The sequence below is a fragment of the Asparagus officinalis genome, chromosome 5 (assembly GCF_001876935.1).
Source record: "Asparagus officinalis chromosome 5, Aspof.V1, whole genome shotgun sequence".
NCBI classification, from domain to species: domain Eukaryota; kingdom Viridiplantae; phylum Streptophyta; class Magnoliopsida; order Asparagales; family Asparagaceae; genus Asparagus; species Asparagus officinalis.
This window is the reverse complement of record NC_033798.1, coordinates 54,693,186-54,711,677: the sequence shown is the minus strand read 5'-3', so window position 1 is coordinate 54,711,677 and position 18,492 is coordinate 54,693,186. Positions and strand designations below refer to the sequence as shown.

At 34.8% G+C, this 18,492-nt stretch overlaps 1 protein-coding gene across 1 annotated transcript in view; it reads left to right on the top strand.

Annotated features, from left to right (window-relative positions):
• Positions 1-18,492, top strand: part of LOC109841836 — a 36,664-nt gene that overhangs the window by 14,532 nt on the left and 3,640 nt on the right. Inside the window, 2 exon segments of the mRNA XM_020410773.1 lie at positions 5,587-6,404; positions 7,954-8,083. Coding sequence (XP_020266362.1) covers positions 5,587-6,404; positions 7,954-8,083 — 948 coding nt within the window.

Here is an 18,492-nt window from a genome sequence, read left to right as displayed (position 1 = left end):
AATAATTTGTGAACTACTATTTTTTCCTATCAAGGACTGTAATTTAGCACTTATATAAGCTCCATATCCGTTAAAGCCTAAAATTTAGCCCATTAACATGTCGACAATGACAATATCAGACTAAAATTTGGTTTATTAACAAATAAAATAGAATTAGTGGACTCCAAAGCCAAAAAAGACAGTGGGCCTTATAAAAAAAATAGTGAGCCTTGTGAAAAGACAAAGTGGGCCTCGTAAAAAATTGGCCACTCTAAAAGGCCCAAAGCTAAAAAAGATAGTGGGGCTTATTAAAAAAATAAAAAATAAAATAAGATTAGTGGTCCGGGTTGGGCTTAATCGCAATGGATGAGGGCTAGGCCGAGCCTCCTTTGAGCGGGGCCTAGCCGCTTGTCTGTGGTTTTAGGCTAGACCCAGCCCTGGTTAAAGCCCATATTAATATCGGGCCGTGTTTGGCCCAGCCCACTATGGGCCGGGTCGGTTTTACCTAAATTGCGGGCTGGGAGGGGCCAACCCATGGTTTGACTCTGTCCATGCCCACCCCTAATTTACATGGTTGGTGACACAGTCTTAAAATAAGCTAGCTTTTAAGTCATATTTAAAAATTTTGAGGCTCCCCAACTTTTTAAAAACTAGCATATTAGCTCATTTACTAGGTTTGACCAAGCAAATGACTTTTTTACCCATTTAAGTTTTTTATTAAGTTTTTATTATAAAAGCCAAAAGCTACCAAAAGTCTGCATGACTTGTATGCTAAAAAAAGAAGGCCCTTCCAAACATCCTCTTAATTTTGTTATTACTAGAAATCAATGAATTAACCACGAACAACCTAGAATGTTAAGACAGAACCTAGTACAAAATGCAGATCTCAAAATTCAAATCACAAATCACCTGATGCACTAATCTAATACCAGTTCCATACATAATGGACTGAAATTGAGCTCCTTCAAACGAGCTAAAAACGAAATTTACATAGCACAAATGGTAAAGTTCAGGCATTTAGAATTTTGTCAAAACCTAAAACTACCATATAAAGAAGAGGTTTGCTTCGGTGCTCCAAAAATAGTTTTTTTTTTAATTTTTAAATTAACAAAAATAACAAATGAGCTAACATAACAAAAGGGTATTTTAGTCTTTCAAAAATAACTTTTTACCTGCTTTCTATCCTAAACTGCTAACTAAACGCAGCGAAAGAAAAAAAATTAGCCAAGGGGATCACCGCCTTTGTTCCGCCACAAAAAAAGAAAAAAAAAAGACAAGAAATCAGAGAGAGAAGGAAGAACTTCTATAGTGTTCATGTGTGATAGAGATAGTGCATGCATGCAAACTGTAAGAACTTCTATAGTAAAAAATTTAGCCGGCTTGATTAATTAGCTTATAAACATGGAGATTATGTTTTTAATTTAGTAACTAAAGCGACTACATCATCCTATATAATTAAAAAATTTACACGTAAGTTGCTGCTATGAAAGCGACTACATCATCCTATATAATTAAAAAATTTACAAAGTTGCTGCTATGAAAGCGACTACATCATCTGCAACGAAGCAATGAAAGCGCGCGACTACATCATTTGCAACGAAAGCGACTACATCAAACTAAATAATTAAAATTTTTTAAGCATAAGTTGCTGCAACTAAAGCCACCACATCATATTATGTAATTAATTTTTTTTTAAAAAAGAAAAGATGAGAGCACCTTTCATGGTGTTCCCTTCACGAGATTTTTTGGAGACGGAGAGTGCGGAGCGTTATCTTCAAGAGAGGAGCTTTTTTTTTCTACAGGAAAGTGCGGAGCATGACTTGATAACGCGGTAAAAAATTGTAACGTGAATCGGAGAATTCTAACTAATCATAAATTTTGTTTCTCTCCTAAATTGTATTTCCTAAAATAACCTTTTTACCCATAGTTAATTACAATCTTGGGTGTGGAACACCTCCTAACCGCCAAATCTATCTACCTAGAAATATGAGAGCTATTTTTAAGGAAATTATTTACAGATATGCCACCGGTGCTCCAACAAATCTTTATGGAGCACCGAAGTTGTAGGCTATAAACAAGGTTTTAAATATCGATTATCGGGGATTTATCGGACGGCCAAAATCCTTATCGGATAGCGGAAATCGGGGATATATCGGGGATAAGTAGTATTTATCGGAGTGATATACTGGATGATGTGTATATATAATATAACAATTAAAAAATGTAATCTAATCATGCTTAATGAAATATAAACATACCAAAATGTAAATCATCATGTTTAGGATCATTAACCAATTGTAGAAAGCGAAACTTGCATCATAGCCTTGAAAAAATATAATGTTAGTCAAAATGGGCCGATAATCCCGATAATCCCGATAAAAAAGTCTTACTTATCGGCCGATAAGTGTCGATAACGCTGATAAATCGCCGATAAACCTAGAAAAACGATAACTGATTAAAAATCCAATTTATCCTAGCGGAGAGCTACCAAATCCGATAACTCGGCCGATAATATCGATTATCGGCCGATATTTAAAACAGTGGCTATAAAGAAACAAAACCTTGGTACCAACATTAGTACCCCTAAGCAAATTTGAGACAATAATAAATGAATGAATGAACATAATCAAGTCTTGAGATTGTTACAAAGGTAACCATCTTCAAAGCACCCTGTGAACAAATTAACAAGCACGTATAATATCAGATGTTAACTGGCAGATATGCCTTATTTTCATATGTCTCCCTAGCACAACAGAGCATAGAACAGCACTTAAAACCAACTCACATAGTTCTTGTATTCTTCCATGTACTTGTCCCTGTCAGATTGTGAACGCTTCAGCTGAGTATAGAGCTTTTACCTGTGTTCTTTCAAAGATGTCAACTTAGACACTGGCTTGCATGTAGGCTAAATCCTTCATTTTCAACTGTTGTTTGCAATTAGCCAACTCGTACATTATAGGTCCATTTCCTTTTTCTTTTGTTGTCTATCGAAAGCTGAAAAAATAACGTAGAGGTACTCAAGAGGTACTCAAGACTGGTGTATTCTAGATGATTATTATCAGTAATGAATAGGTCTCAAAATCATCTTAACTCACTTCTGCTAAGATAACCACCTTGATCTTTTCCTGATTGGACAAGGATAGCAGTCTTTACAAAATCAGTTAGCTTTTCGTCATTTACCTCTGACATCTTTTCTTTCACACTATCAGAATTGATGAATGTGAGCTGCAGAAATATGAGTAATGCGATTAAAATTTTTTTCAAAGCATTACTGATTTTTATACTTCAATTTTTTCCTATTAAACTCCTGAAATATTAAAACCTGATGAATATATTTTTTATACCATTGCTCATTCAGATACGACCATGCAATAGTATTAAAAAATTACAGTTGTGCTTATATTTCTATTAGTATGGTGGTAAACTTCACAATATCCTCTTAACTTTGGCTATTTTTGAGATAACCCCCTAAACTATTTTAATTCCATAAAATCCCCCTGAATTTTGTGGGGTTTTGCAAATAACTGCACCTGAACTTCTTTTATTTTAGTAAACCCCTTGAAGAGTTTCACTCAGTTCCTCATAGTAACACCATCAAGTCTGACATGTCACGTGCCAATTGTGTGACCAGAAAAAGGTGACAACACTCCTCATCCGCCAAAAAGTTAATGAAAATAATAAAAATGATAAAAGTTGAAAATATTCAGGCTCTAATATTAGAAGAACAGTTACAAATTAAAGAAATAAAAAGAGAACAACAAAATGGGAATGAACTTGAGAGATTAAGGGAGAAACTAGAAACCCAAAACAGGTACTGAATAATAGTTATCTTGAACCATTTTCACTTTCTCCATGTTTCTCTCATTAGGATGTGAATATTCTTGCCTAATGTAGAGCTTTCCCATCTTCAAAATTACTCGTAGTACTTTTAGGATTGTCAACTAATGGTTTCATTTGAACGATAAAATATGTCTTCCTTCTCCTGTTTTACATAATGAGCCAAAATATACAAAATATTGTCACAGTTTCCTCAGTTGTCACATTTCTTAAAGCTAATAATCCCCCTTTAGTACATATGATATTACACAACCTTACTTGAGGAGTCATTCTATACAATTATTTGCATTGCACATAAGAGTTTGGCTTCAACATCTAACCATTAACAATAATTTGATTTCTGAAAACATTGATAAACAATGTAATTCAACAACTATTTAATATACAAAACAACAAATACCAGATACAATAAGGGCTTAGTTTAACATATCATCATGGATAAAAGATGCAATACAAACAAAGTTCTAGCCACATGAATCGAGCTAAATAGATCCTTTTTTAGAGATAACTAGGAAAGATCATTAAATGGCAATTTAATGAAATAAAGAATCTTTAGAAGAAAGAAAAAAACAAGTGAGTGATAGCCTTTAATGAAATGATTAAACCCATTGCTTAACTTCATAATACTTGCCTAATGCCTTCACAAAGAAAGGCCGTATACAAATCATAACTTCAAATTTTTATTTTGAGAATAATTAGTCGTGATTCCTATTTTTTCATAAACCAAACATTCAGTTTTTAACCTGAAGAGGAGAGCAACATTCGTTAAGATTCATAAATTCAATCCTGCAGGGACATTTACAATTTAAATTTTAATCCTGCAGGAACATTTACAATTTGTGAACAAAAAGAACTGACACTATCCCAAGTAAGCACCCCTTTCTTAGTTTGAGAAATTTTAGGGTGATAGAGAAATAGGGATTACCTTTTCGGAACCTGCAGTGCTTGGTCAATCGACGTTCCAGGATGATAGCTCCCTTGTGAGTGAGCTAGGGTTTTCCTGTGGTTAAGACTTGAAATTTGGGGAGATGAAGATTGTGATCTTTATCTTGCGACTACGGATTTCACAAATCACAGGGGCTAGGCTGAAATTTGAAATTCTGCTTGATGGGGTTTAAATTCCTCCCATCTAGAATTAGTTGATTTCAAATTCAAGCCCAAATTAAGCCCCAAACTGGGGATCTGGATTTGGGCAATCTTGGATTTGAAATTCAACGCCCAAATCCAGATTCCCAAACATCCCAATGTCATACATTAAAAACAACTACAAATATTTCACATCTTTTGAATATAAATCATGTAGATCTTTTCTTCACAATAAGTGAACTATTTAACTCATTAAAGTAACTTATGCTTCTCTATTCCTTAGAAAACAGTAGGCAAGGGATTTGAAAGTTTGTATCTTTAGCTTAGCTTGGTATGATTTGAAAGTTTTAAATCATCCACTTGAGCATCTATGGTGTTGATGTATTTAAGATCAGTGATGTGCTCGAGGCTAGTCTATCTTAGCTGTTTTTTCGTTACATTTAATTGGTATTTGAGTATGAAATTGCAATTCTACTTTCTTCTGAACTTTATATTGTACATGCATGTGTTACTTTTCACCCTGATTTTTTATGCACCTTTTTAGTACGTTACTTTATATCATCTGTTTTTGGTTTTTGAACTATCAATGCTTCAGAGGGTTAAAAATCAGCTTATACAGCGCTGGTAAATGTACTGAGTTTGGCAGCACATCTGAACTCCTGGTTCTGTATATCTGTGATGCAGGCTCAATCAAGACCAGCAGGCAAAGCTAGTGGACATGGTTATGGTCAAGCTTCTGGTGTTGGATCAAGATACAATAATCCTGAAAATGTTAACTTATCCCAAAGACACAGACAGGAAGAATTACCAGAAACCTGGTATAGTCAATATTCTGAGAAGTTTAAAGCAAAATATCACATGCTCCCACATGGTGACAAGGAATCACTGAAGCGCACGTCTGAAGGTATGTCTGCATACCTTCAACTTCGGGAGGTTCACAAAAGAAAGAGGCTTGCGTTTAAAGACTCAACGTCGGAGAATGGATCTTACATGCCTCCAAAAATAATTCTGGATGCAAATTGCTCAACTCAAGAAGAGATCTCATTCTTTCCAGAAATCATGTTCCCATCGAACTGTGTACCTGATAGTCCTGTCCCAGTGAGAAATGAGATGGAGAAGAATCAGAAAACAGATGTTTATGAAATTCTTGATAATTTACCCACTGTAGCTAGCCGGAGTACAGCAATGATGGAAAGATTTGGGATAAGGCCAGACTACATTAAAGTGGGAAGCAAATATAGGGGAATAGATGGATCAGGTTGTGAGAAGAAACCTCTGTGTGAGGAGCAAGCATCCGCAATGAACCACAAGATAGTAGCCCGCTTGTTAGTTAATGCAGGTTTTGAAGGGGGAACAGGATCTTCCATTGAAGTGTTTTCAGAATTTTTTAGTAGCCATATCTGTAGACTAGGCCGCATGTTGAAGCTTATCACAGATAGCTACAGAAAGCAGTTCTCGTCCATTAAACTCCTTCAAATGTTTCTACAAACTGCTGGGTACAAGTAAGTTGACCACTTCTAGCTAAATCATCATACTTGAAATACACCAAATATTTGGACAATTAGATGTACAAACAAAGATTATTTGCCGACAAAAACATAGGAATGCTTTAAATATAGATATTGGCAATGTGATAAAACTTAACAAGTGTAGACATGAAACGTGAGAACATGGTAACATCACACACACACACATCTCCAAACACTTGCCCAAATAGACATGTTCACAGCTAAAAGTCTTGGCAATTATTTCTAATAAATTAATAATATTAAGCATACAAATTATGCCAAAATATTGATCTATCATACACTAAAGAAATTAAACCCTCAGTTTTATTTATTTATTTTATTTGTATGAATTAGCTCATTGGTAATTTTCCTTGTCAACCACCCACTTAATGCCGTTGTAGCTCCAACTTGTGGAGGCAATGAATCCAATATACTAGTTTAAGCTTGTTCTCCTATTTAGTTTAATAGCCTTTCTTTTTCACCACTTCCTTTGAATGAAAGTAAGATTATTGTTTTGCTACCTTAGTGAAAATGTCTGGCATGCAACGAGCAGCTTATATTTGATTTATCTGATCCTTACCCTAAATCTCTTATACTGCAAGAATACTGCCCTATAGTTCATGTGTTAGTCTTATCATTTAGTTAATGTTCCTCTATTATATACTTCCACCCTGGGGAAGGGTAACCGAAAGGAAGTAGTTGTAGTAATGGATGGCCCTTGAGTGTAAGTAGTTTGTATAACTGTAGTAAGTCAACGTAGAAGTAGCAAGATATCATAAATTTCCCTTGGCCTTGGAACAGAGTCTTCTACTATGCTGATTACCCTCTCTCTAATGTAGCATTTTGCAACAGAAGTGCACTCCTACATTAACTGGTGATCTCACTCATCGAGGAACTGGAAAAAGATTACCAAACTTTCTTGTAGAAGATAACATTACACTCTTCCTTTGGGATAACAAATGGGTTGCTTCCCTTCGCTATGCTTAGTGTAGGGCAATCCATTTTTGACATACCAAAAACAAATGTATCAGAACCATATGCAATTTGTATGCCAGATTGTTTATACCTGCTAACCTTCATTTCTTGCACTTTGCGGCTTTTGGGTGTTGATTAGCATTTGAATTTCATTACTGATTAGGCTAAGGTTTTGGGATTGAACAAAAAGGCAAGAGAGGGAGGAAGAAGGTGCACTGGCATAGAGGAGTAAGAGTTGGGAGGTTTGCGGTTTGAGTTCAGTTTAATCAAGAGGAACAAAGATAAATTAGATGACTTCTATTTAGAGGAAACATAGATAGGAGATGTGGACAAAGATAACTGATGGGAAATGAATTTGTTCGGGTCCCCAAATGATTCTAAAACCTCCAATCACTTGTTAAATTGTTCATACATCTAGCATTACATGCACTTTTTTCCAGAGTTATCCCTTATTTTGTTTAGTGTGCACATTATTTATTATTTCTTTTTGCCTTTTGCTAAATTTCCTTTCCAAATATAATTTTGTGCAGTTTAATTATCTTAGATATTTTCCCTCATTTTGCAACAGTAATCTTGGAGGTTTAATAGAATCAACAAAGGATGGTAACAAGGGAATCATAACTCAGACACCGCAACAAATTCGTGCAGTCCAGTCACAGCATCAGAATGCTCTCCTACAAGCCCAAGCTGCCCAACATGTAAGAACATCAGCATGATTGTATGATACTTTCATTTGATCAATTATCTAGATATGGGTAAATTGTGAATAGACTCCCTGTAGTATCACCCAATTGCAAACAGGTCCCATGTAGTTCTATTGTGCGAATTTACCCCGTGTGAATTTTTTTTTAAATCTTAAAATCGTTAAAAAGGTTTTGAGGAGTCAAATAGACCCTCTATAGTTCTATTGGTGAGGGTAGACCGGTAAAAGATTTCTTTTTTTCCATTTAAAAGAGTCAAAGAAGTTCACTAAGGGGGTGTATTCGTACTTGGGCCAATACTACAGCGAGTCTACTCACACAGATAGAGCTACAAGGGGTCTAGTCGCAATTAGGTGATATTGCCAGAGGTCTATTCGCAATTAACCATATAAATTTATATAGCTAAAATGCATTACTTGTATATATTCTCTTCTGTAAGTCAGAGCAACTCACTCTACTCCATTATTGCTTCATGCTGAAGCAACCAATCATCTGATCAGTTTCAATCAATTAAATACATATATTTCATCATAATCAAAGTCCTATTACTGAAGTCAGAAAATTTATACAAGTAAATTTGATCTCCTTAAATTGTATCTTATGATGAAATGAACGAAACTACTCTTCTATCTTATTGGTTGATCTGAGATATATTAGTGGTTTTTTATATCAGAAAGATTCTCGGTAGCATCTTATAATCTTCTAAGGTACACAAAAGTGAATTAGAAGGACACCAATCAGTAGGCCCGTATTCAAGGAAGCATGGGTGGTTTTAGAAGTGGTGGTGAGAGTTGCGGCAACACTTTCTAGAGAAGTTACAGCGGTGGGCAGTGGGCACCATGAAGGTGGCAGTTACAGCTGTGGAGTTGGTGGCAGAGGTCAAATGACCTCTAGTATGGAATTGTTCTGGATGACCAGAAGAGGAACTGAAGATGTACTATATAGTCTTTCATCTATCTTTGGGGGGGTTAGTCATCTAGAACTTAAAACTAGAACTGAGATAATTTGTGGGATAAATTTTTAAGGTGTTGGTCACATAGAACTAGGAAATGAGACATTTTATTATAGTATTAGTTAAGTAGAACTTTTGTAGAACTAGAACTGTATTTTTTTTTGGTGCGTTAGTCAAGTAGAATTCTACTAGAATTAGAATTGGGATAATTGGTCATAATTATCCCATAAATTATACTACCTATATATATAACCATAAGTTCTCTCTCAAATTATCCCACACATTGGAAAGAATACAATTAGGAAAAAAAAAGTGAAACACCGCCTCCCTCTTGGTTAGTTTCTCCACCTAGAAAATTTTTCTGCCATGAAGTCAATCATCTGTTCATTTTTCTGTTTTTACTTTGTTTTTGTGATGATTAGATCTTTTATTATTATCTTCAAGATGTATTACTTTATTGATAGCTTTTTGACGTTAAATTACTTTATTATTATTTGTTTGATCTAAGTTTTCTCTCCACAACAGTGGTTTAGGTTAAGAATATAGTGTTGGTGGGTTAGTGCTAAAGATATGCGGGTTATTTATGTTTTTTTTATAAGTTAGAAAACAACTTTGCGATCACATTGATGATTAGATGTTGAATGGTTAATGGTGATATCTATTATTATTAAATCGGCTCAGTAAATTGATTGGGATATTTATAGTTCATCTGTCGATCATCTGTTTAGCGGTCATGGATGATTCCTGTGTACATTTTATTTATTTGCTGATTTGGTTTCAGCGATCATGATGAGATTGGTCCAAAGGGTTAATGGCTGAAAAATGCTTATTTTTCTTTCTTTATGATGTATGAGATTTGAACTTCGACATTTATGATCCTCCGCTAGAAGCTCCACGAAATGTTACTGATGCAGACGATGACTCCGATAAAGAAGACGAGTTACAGACTCAACGAGCAGCTGTAGGAGCTTGGAGAAATTCTGTAGCAGATGTCATGTGGGATGATGGAAGTCGAGTCACTCTAGGGATTTAGATTTTTATTTATTTGTAAATTATTTTATTATTTGAGATGAATAGTGATGCTTTATTGCATTGTATTTTATAGTTATTACTAGAATTTGCTTATCAATATTATATTAGTTTTAATATACAATTATTAACAATAGTAATTTATACCCACCATTACCCTCACCAAATTATCTTACCAAATTATGCAATTTCATAATATTATCCATCATTATCTCACCAAATTATCCTACCAAATTATCCCACTTTAAGAATTACTCATCATTGTTCTACTAAATTATCTCAGTGTCAAAATACTATCTCACTTTACCAATTATCCCAGTTCTACTTAAAAAGTTCTAGGTGACTAACCTCCCTTTAGGGTTTTAGTTTAGAGGTGAATGAATGTTATATGTCATATAAAGAGATTTTCTCATGTATAATGATGTGGCGCAATCTCAACCACATGTAGCGATAAGGGTTTCTCCCTCTTTAACTCACGTTGAGCCTCATATATCAAGGATACAAGTTACTTTCTTTAGTTTATTTAATAGATAAAATAATATATGATATGTTTGGTGATAAATTAGGTGGAGGTGACGGAGCTATACGTTCTAAGAGAAAAATAATATTTAATTCTTTATTGTCTTATCTCAAACATAATAATTCTTATTGATGCTTAGTGGATATGGATGTGATATGCCATAAGGCTAGTCAACTAGATGTGAGTAGTTTCATGTTATCTGACTGAAATATAATAACTCTAGCCACTACGGACTGATTTGGATGGTCTACCAGCTCTGAAGCACGGATTCGCCCCCGGAGGCCACGAATCCGTGTCCGACTCGAATCGGACACGGATTCGTCACGACAAGTGCACGACACGTGTCGGACACAGATTGACCGTGTTCGATACGGGTCAACGGTCAAATTAGGCTCGGACACGATCAAAGAAGCTCGGACATGGCTCGGATTCGCCGAAGGCCGATTCATTCGGGTTGCGGGTTTTTGGTTGTTAAAATCCAACCCGAACGGCTCGGATTCGCCGAAGGCCGATTCATTCGGGTTGCGGGTTTTTGGTTGTTAAAATCCAACCCGAACCGTTCGATTAAAAACTCATCCTTATTTCTCAAATCTCTCGTTCGATTCGATCCTCAGCTGACTCAAACAAAAGAAAAAAAAACTCTAAACCTAACCCTAATCCTCTCTCAATCTCTTAGCTCACTCCCGTTCGATTCGATCACCTCCGCTGTTCCGACCCGATCCTGCTGACCGACTCCTCCGACTCCGACTCCTCAAGTCCATTCTCTATTTCTCCTCCCCGTCCAGCACAATCACCACCACTGTCATTATCATCTCCTCCGATTTTTGAGTTCGAGCAGCAGCCCAGCGTCATATTATTATCATAAATCTGATGGAGAAAGTTACAAATAATATATTTTAGATTGTTATTTTGTGATAGATTCATATTTTAGGTTGTTAGTTAAATTTTATAATTTTTTTATATATAATAATAATTTAAAAAAAATCCTTGCCGTATCCCCGTATCCTATTTTTTTGGATTTTGTCGTATCTCGTATCCGTGTATGTGTCGTATCTGTGTCCCGTATCCGTATCTGTGCATAGGGAACCCTACAAAATTTAGGAGATGAAAATTTCGTTGGAGATTCTTATGAAACCCAAATTTCTTCGTGATGAATGGAGATAGTGAAGTTTTTAAGGATATTTCGTTGGAGATTCTTATGTGAAACCCAACTTTCTTTGTGATAAATGTAGATGGTGAAGTTGTTAAGGTGATGCATAAAAGTTGGTTAGAAAAGTAAGGAAATGTATGTGTAGAAAACCAGTGTTTAATGCTGAAGCCTTTTGTTCTTCTTTTCCCACGGTAATCTACTAGAGCAAATTTCACCAAGACAGTTATGGGATAAACCCTAGTTTACTATAGACTTCAACTATCATTATTATACTTGATTGTAATATATCAATTAAGAGGATCTGGTATAGTTTTTTCGGCTGTGATTGTCAAAAGGAATGAAACTAGTAAACACAAATACCTTGAGGCATATAAATTTATGTTAGTGGACAAAAAAATTGCTATACATGATTACCACACTTTATACCGAAACGTCATAAAGAAAAAATGTATGACTTCATACCTTAACATGAAGTAAAGACTGTACTGGATATATTTCAAGATTTATTGAGATGGAGCGCTTGATCGTGCCAGTGCTTGCTTACTGTGAGTCAGGTTTCTTTCTATATACAAGAACGTACTTTAGATGAATCAAATTGTATGATTTAAATTCGAAAACATGTGCAGAATCTTGATTCAATACCATAGTAAGCAATAACGAACCATTTGAGGTAAATTGACTAAATATGCCAGTATGCATCAGCCCATATATTTCATCAGCCCATATATTTGGGTTTGTTAGGTCTCATGTTTATGAGCTACTATCTAATCTAGTTTTGATGATTAACAAACAATTCCTAACAACGTTTGTCGAGTGTGTGTATTTGCTTGTTAGGTATTCTACACAAAGATCCTCCAGTTAGCGGTTGGTTGGACTTGCGCCTTCACGATAATATTTAAAGGAGGTTGGAAGGAAATCGAAATGAAGCCGTCCCAATTCAAGTTTAGATTCATGATCGCTCCATCCGCAACCAAGACGAGCTAATTGAAGATTATTTGTCTTGGGTATAGTGTCAAGTTTAGTTGTGTACTCTATGTGTTTATACTTTAAGCTCATTTCATACACGTACACACAAATTGTAAATTTTTCACTTTACACAGTTGTTTAGAAAATATCGTATTTTTGGATTATAGACTAAATAATATTGTTTACATCTTTCCTTAAGTCTATCAATCCATTAAAAAGAATCACAAAACTTATTTTGAAGAAATTTTATCAAATAGTGTTTTTCACAACTTCGTATTTTGTTCGTTTTTAGCAAAATAGTAAGTTTTCACAAATACGAAGTAACATTTCAAAATTTTCTTTTTTAACATATTTGTTTTCATGTTTATAAAAGTTTCCCCAAATTTTATAATTTTTGGAGTTAATTTGTTATTTTTAATTGAATTTAGAAAATCAGTTTTTCGGGTTTCATGTTGCTTTTGCAAAGAAGATGAGTTTTCACAAACAGGAAACGCTTTTTGAAAAAAAAATTCCAATATGTTTATATTCATGTATATAAACATTTCCTCAAGTTTCATAATTTTTAAAATTTATTTGCTATTTTTAAACACAATTTGAAAATCAATTTTATTGTGCACATATGGGATGTGCATGTTTTTCAGTCGACCGACATTGTTCATCAGTCGACTGATAAACTACTCTGTAATTTCAGTTTTGTTTCTGCTCAGTCGACTGAGCTTTTATCAGTCGACTGAATAGCTTATCAGTCGACCGATGATGTTCATCAGTCAACCGATAGTGTTCTGGATTTTGCCAACGGTCGAATCATCGGTCGACCGACATCCTCATTAGTCGACCGATAACATTATAACGGCTATTTCCTAATTTCCTGATTTTCAGAGATTTTGTTGGTTTTGAGGATTTTTCTTTGATTTTGTGGTTTTGTTTTAAGAACCTATATATATCCCTCAGTCCTCAATACTTTGAATAACCAAGAAAAGTTTAAAACAAAGTTTTGCAAGTTTTTTTAAGTGTTTTAAAGAAAAATTTAGTGTGTTGTTTATGTGAAGAGAATTTCACAAGAGGAGGAGATCATTTCGGTTTTGAGCATCAAATTTTCACATCACTATCTCTCTAATTTTTAGAGAAGTTTTTCTAAACTCAATCTCTAGCAAATTTATATTTTGATTATCATACCTATAAGCTAGATTTTAATTGAGTTTAATGTTATTTTACTCATTGATTACACACACCCTCTTGAGCTTTTAGTATTTCACATATTGTATATTTGGGTTGCGATTGGGTCATTAAGTGTGAGCTTACACTTAGTTCTCATCTTTGTTTGTATTAGAGAACAAACAAATTTGTTTGTCTTATTGTTGAGAGAACACATTGTAATACAGAAGGATATTTAGAGGAGTAGTTGAGAGAGACGAGGTCAATTCTAAGAGGAGTAGCTTAGTTGTAAAAGTCTAGAGAGAGGTTATAATTCCAAGCACTTGAGGAATGTGACAAGGACTAGGCCAACACTTAGAGGAGTGTATTGTGTATTAACAATTGTGTGATTTGTAAACGTTATCGATGAGCGTTGAAAACCGATTGTGTAATTATTTGTGTTGAGATAGTGGAGATTCTTCTCAAGGGTGAGAGCGAAGACGTAGGCCGAGGGTGAACGAACTCCACAAACATTTTCTTGTGTTTGTGTTTGACGTTGACGTACTTATTCTCTTGTACATTTTTATATCGCCTCTTGTCTCATGTTTATATCGCGATTTGTTTAATTTCATATCCTTGCATATATCACGTGTATACATCATATTGCTAGGATATTGTTAGTAAGTTTTAATTTAGAATCGAAATCGGATTAGATTAGCAAATACCCTATTCAACCCCCCTAGGGTACTTTCAGGTCCGCATATAAAAGGTTCTTTTCAATTTTCCACCTTACTAAGTAAACACAATGAATCATCAAAAATCAAGCTGGAAACCAACCAGACCAGTAGTTACAGGACCCAGCTCGAATAGAGTCCAAGCACAAAATTATTTCGGCATAATGCAATTAGATTAGGTAACTGAGAAATTCAGATTTAGAGTGCATGTTCGGCTATCCAATTGACAATGCCCAACTTATTTTTGTCTTTGGGCAGTTAAGTGAATTTGCTTACCCAACTCAAAACTCAGAAACAAACCTCGCCAAATATGTGATAGGTGATGGTAATCATGGCTATCATTTAAAAGCCATCTTCATCTGTTACTTTCATTTAGTCAAAACTTCTTAGAAACTTCACAATTATGAACCCCCACAAACCAAAAAAGAGGGCGTAAATTGTCATATGAACATTAGACTTCAGAAATGATGGTTCTTCCAAATAAAATTAGGGAAAGTAAACTAATAGTTCTTGGGAAGAGAAGAAATTTATAAAGAGACGTAAAGTTCAGAAGTCAGACAAGAGGAGAGAAAACCAATAAAGGCAAAGACAAAAGTTAAGATCTGAATATTAAATCGTCAATTTTGCACCTCTAAAGACCCCAGTTACACGTGACTATTTAAAGGAAATAGATAAAGTTTAGAATTATATGAAGCAAGCTCCTACTGAAGGTAATATATCCAAACCAAAACAGGTACTGAAGAGAAGAAATTTATAACGAGAAGCAAAAATCAGAAGCCGGAAGATAGAGATGAGGAGAGAAAACAAACAAAGCTATAAATGAAAAACAGAAGCAAACACAAAAGTTAAGATCTGAATAATAAATCTTCAATTTTTTTCATCTCTAGAAACTCCGGTTACACATGACTTTATTCAAAGGAAACAGATAAAGATTAGAAACATATGAATTAAACTCCCACTGAAGATAACATAACCAAACCAAATAAAGATACTAAACACTGGCTAATGCTAAACTAAGATAATGAAACTCTACTTGAAAGATGATGTGGTGGCATGACATCAACTCTCACATTCTTAAAGAAAGACTTGACATCAATGAGTCAGTATAAGAAGAAATCATGGGTTCCTAGTCTTCAACATCCAAGTTCATTTGGTGACAGCACAACCTCAATAATCACCAAAATAATGAGGCGCAAAATGGGGAAATAAACTCATTGTAATGATATCTCCTGGGGAGGATGGGGGCAAGCTCAGAAATGTGCAACCTGACCCGAATTGAGCTCAAGAAATGGTCTCATGTATTCAAATGTGAAATCTGGCTCACAGAAAATTAGAGGGGCTGACGTTGACTTCAGTACTTCATTGATCCGAGAAGTGGTTTGATTCTGTCTCAACCATAGTTCAAAGTTGGCTTAGGCTATGGAGTCATATGCTGTGCATTAGGGCTGTGAGAAGACTTCATGGTAAATTCAGGCATGGTCAAGGTCTTCTTTGATCCCATCAGAGTACCTTGCAACTATTGATGATCCTATAACATGACTGACTGAATGAGCGCTGGTAATCACTTAGAAATGTTTTTGCCTCGCTGAGAAATCTTATGTTTTCAGGATCTTCATGTCATAGAGATAAACCACAACTCTGAAAACAAAACAATGGAGAACACTCTTTGGAAAGGAAAGAAATTTGAGGAACATGAAGAAGGAAAGTTTTAAATGCCGAAAGAATAGAAATAAAGAAAGGGAACTAAAGACAATATCGAAAAGAAAAACAGAGGCATATCCAATGTCTTAAAAAGTGGTATGGACAACCACTTATACGACCTTCTAGGCTTAAGCAGTACGTAGGCCGACAGAGCAAGTGTTGAGAGCATCTAAGCAAGTATGGGCCACTTAAGCAAGGCGTGCCATGTCAACAAAATGGCATGTTGCTGCTTACGCATAGTAATGAACGAAGAGAATTAGGTCAGGATCATATCAAAATCCATTTTAGATAAAACACTAAGGGTAGGGTTTTGAATCTTTAAAAAAAGAAAATTCCTCTATCAGTGTACCCCTCAGCCTTTCTCTTTACCCTAGAACTGCAATTCTCATTCCTCATGTTGTGATAGAAACAATCGCCTTAAAGAAATAAAGTACCAAGAAAATGCCTACAGGTCGTTTAAGCGCCCACCTAGGCACCTAGGTGTTGGGTGATGGGTCTAGTGCCCAAAGCAACCCAACACGTTCTAAAAACATTGGGTAACTCGCTCAATATATCATTAAAAAGTCAAACGATTTCATTGATCAACTAAATTCTGAAATTTTCTAGTTTAACACAACTTTGCTTATAGGAAAATAAAAAAGAATAAACATGGAATGTCTTAAGGAAAATTACAATTTGAATAAATATAAAGCTAAACTGACAATCAAACTAAATAGTAAAAATAATACTATTCAAGTCAATTTTTCTCAAATAAATAACATTGTAAAAATACAACGTAAACCTAGCTCACATATGGTCTCTCCATTTTGCATCATAAGCATGATTAGAGTTAACTATCTATGCTTCATACTTATCCTATAAAATATTGCAAGGCATATATGGAAAATGACCATCCTTAAGATTCCAACAACAATGACTAATTTCCTAAGAATTCAACCCGGCCATCTCCAACTGCTAAAGAACACAAAAGACAGAAAAGGGAAAAAAATCTTTCCAGCAACCCTCTTCCTTTGCATTTTGAAATGGCAAAGCATGCAACCACATACTGGAAATTATATTTCGACACAGTTTTATCACACAGGACTCAAAAAACAAGAATCAGTATTTAGTGGATATAATTAAACAATGTCAATTAGAAACCTCACCAGAATACAACCTTCTTATACTAGTTGAACGTGAGACATATACAAACAAACCCATATCTACTCAATTGAAATTGAATTACATGAAAAATTAATATTCTGACAACATACAGTTGATTGCTCTGCTTTGTGGAGATCATACCTCCCCAGCGTTAAAGATAAATCTCTGTTTATCAAAGAACAGCAAAACTGATGGTGATGTATCCTGTGTATCCATTCCAGTTCCCAAAATCTAACATATAAGAGAAAAGACAACAATCTCAGTCTGGCCTGGAAACTGTGGAAAATAGAATAAGAATCCAGAAACAACCTTAAATTTCACTTTGGTTTGTTAATCCATTAAAGTAACAAAAAGATGCTATTGACACAACATGCAAATCACATAAGATAATGCTCAAAATCGAATTATAAGGGCAAAAACATGAAAAGAACCACAAATCCATTAAATTTCTGAAAATGAAAAAATTCAAATCAAAAGTAAAACTAATGCGCATTCATGCCTAAACAACTGAAGTAAAGCACATTCTTTTTGACATTTGAGTGAAGCTACCGTTTGGTTGACAGTAAATACATTTACAGCCGCAATGTTGCAAGGAAATTTCTCTTTCCAATGTTTTGTTCGCAACAAGGCTGTGTAAATAGTACTTGGATTTACATTTTGTAGAAAATATCTGTAGCATTAGCTGTAGCCCATTTGGCTGCAACCTAAGTTGCATGGAATTGTTAGATATAGGTGCCCTGCAGGCAATTATTGTATATTGTAACAGGACCTATATGTATATAACTTGAGTTCGAGCAGCAGCCCAGCGTCATATTATTATCATAAATCTGATGGAGAAAGTTACAAATAATATACTTTAGATTATTATTTTGTGATAGATTCATATTTTAGATTATTAGTTGAATTTTATAAATTTTTCTATACATAATAATAATTTTAAAAAAATTCATTGTCTTATCCTTGTATCCTTTTTTTTTTAGATTTTGCCGTATCCCGTATCTGTGTCTGTGTCGTATTCGTGTCCTATATCCGTATCCGTGCATCATAATCTACCAGTTTAGGCTTGTATTCAAAATC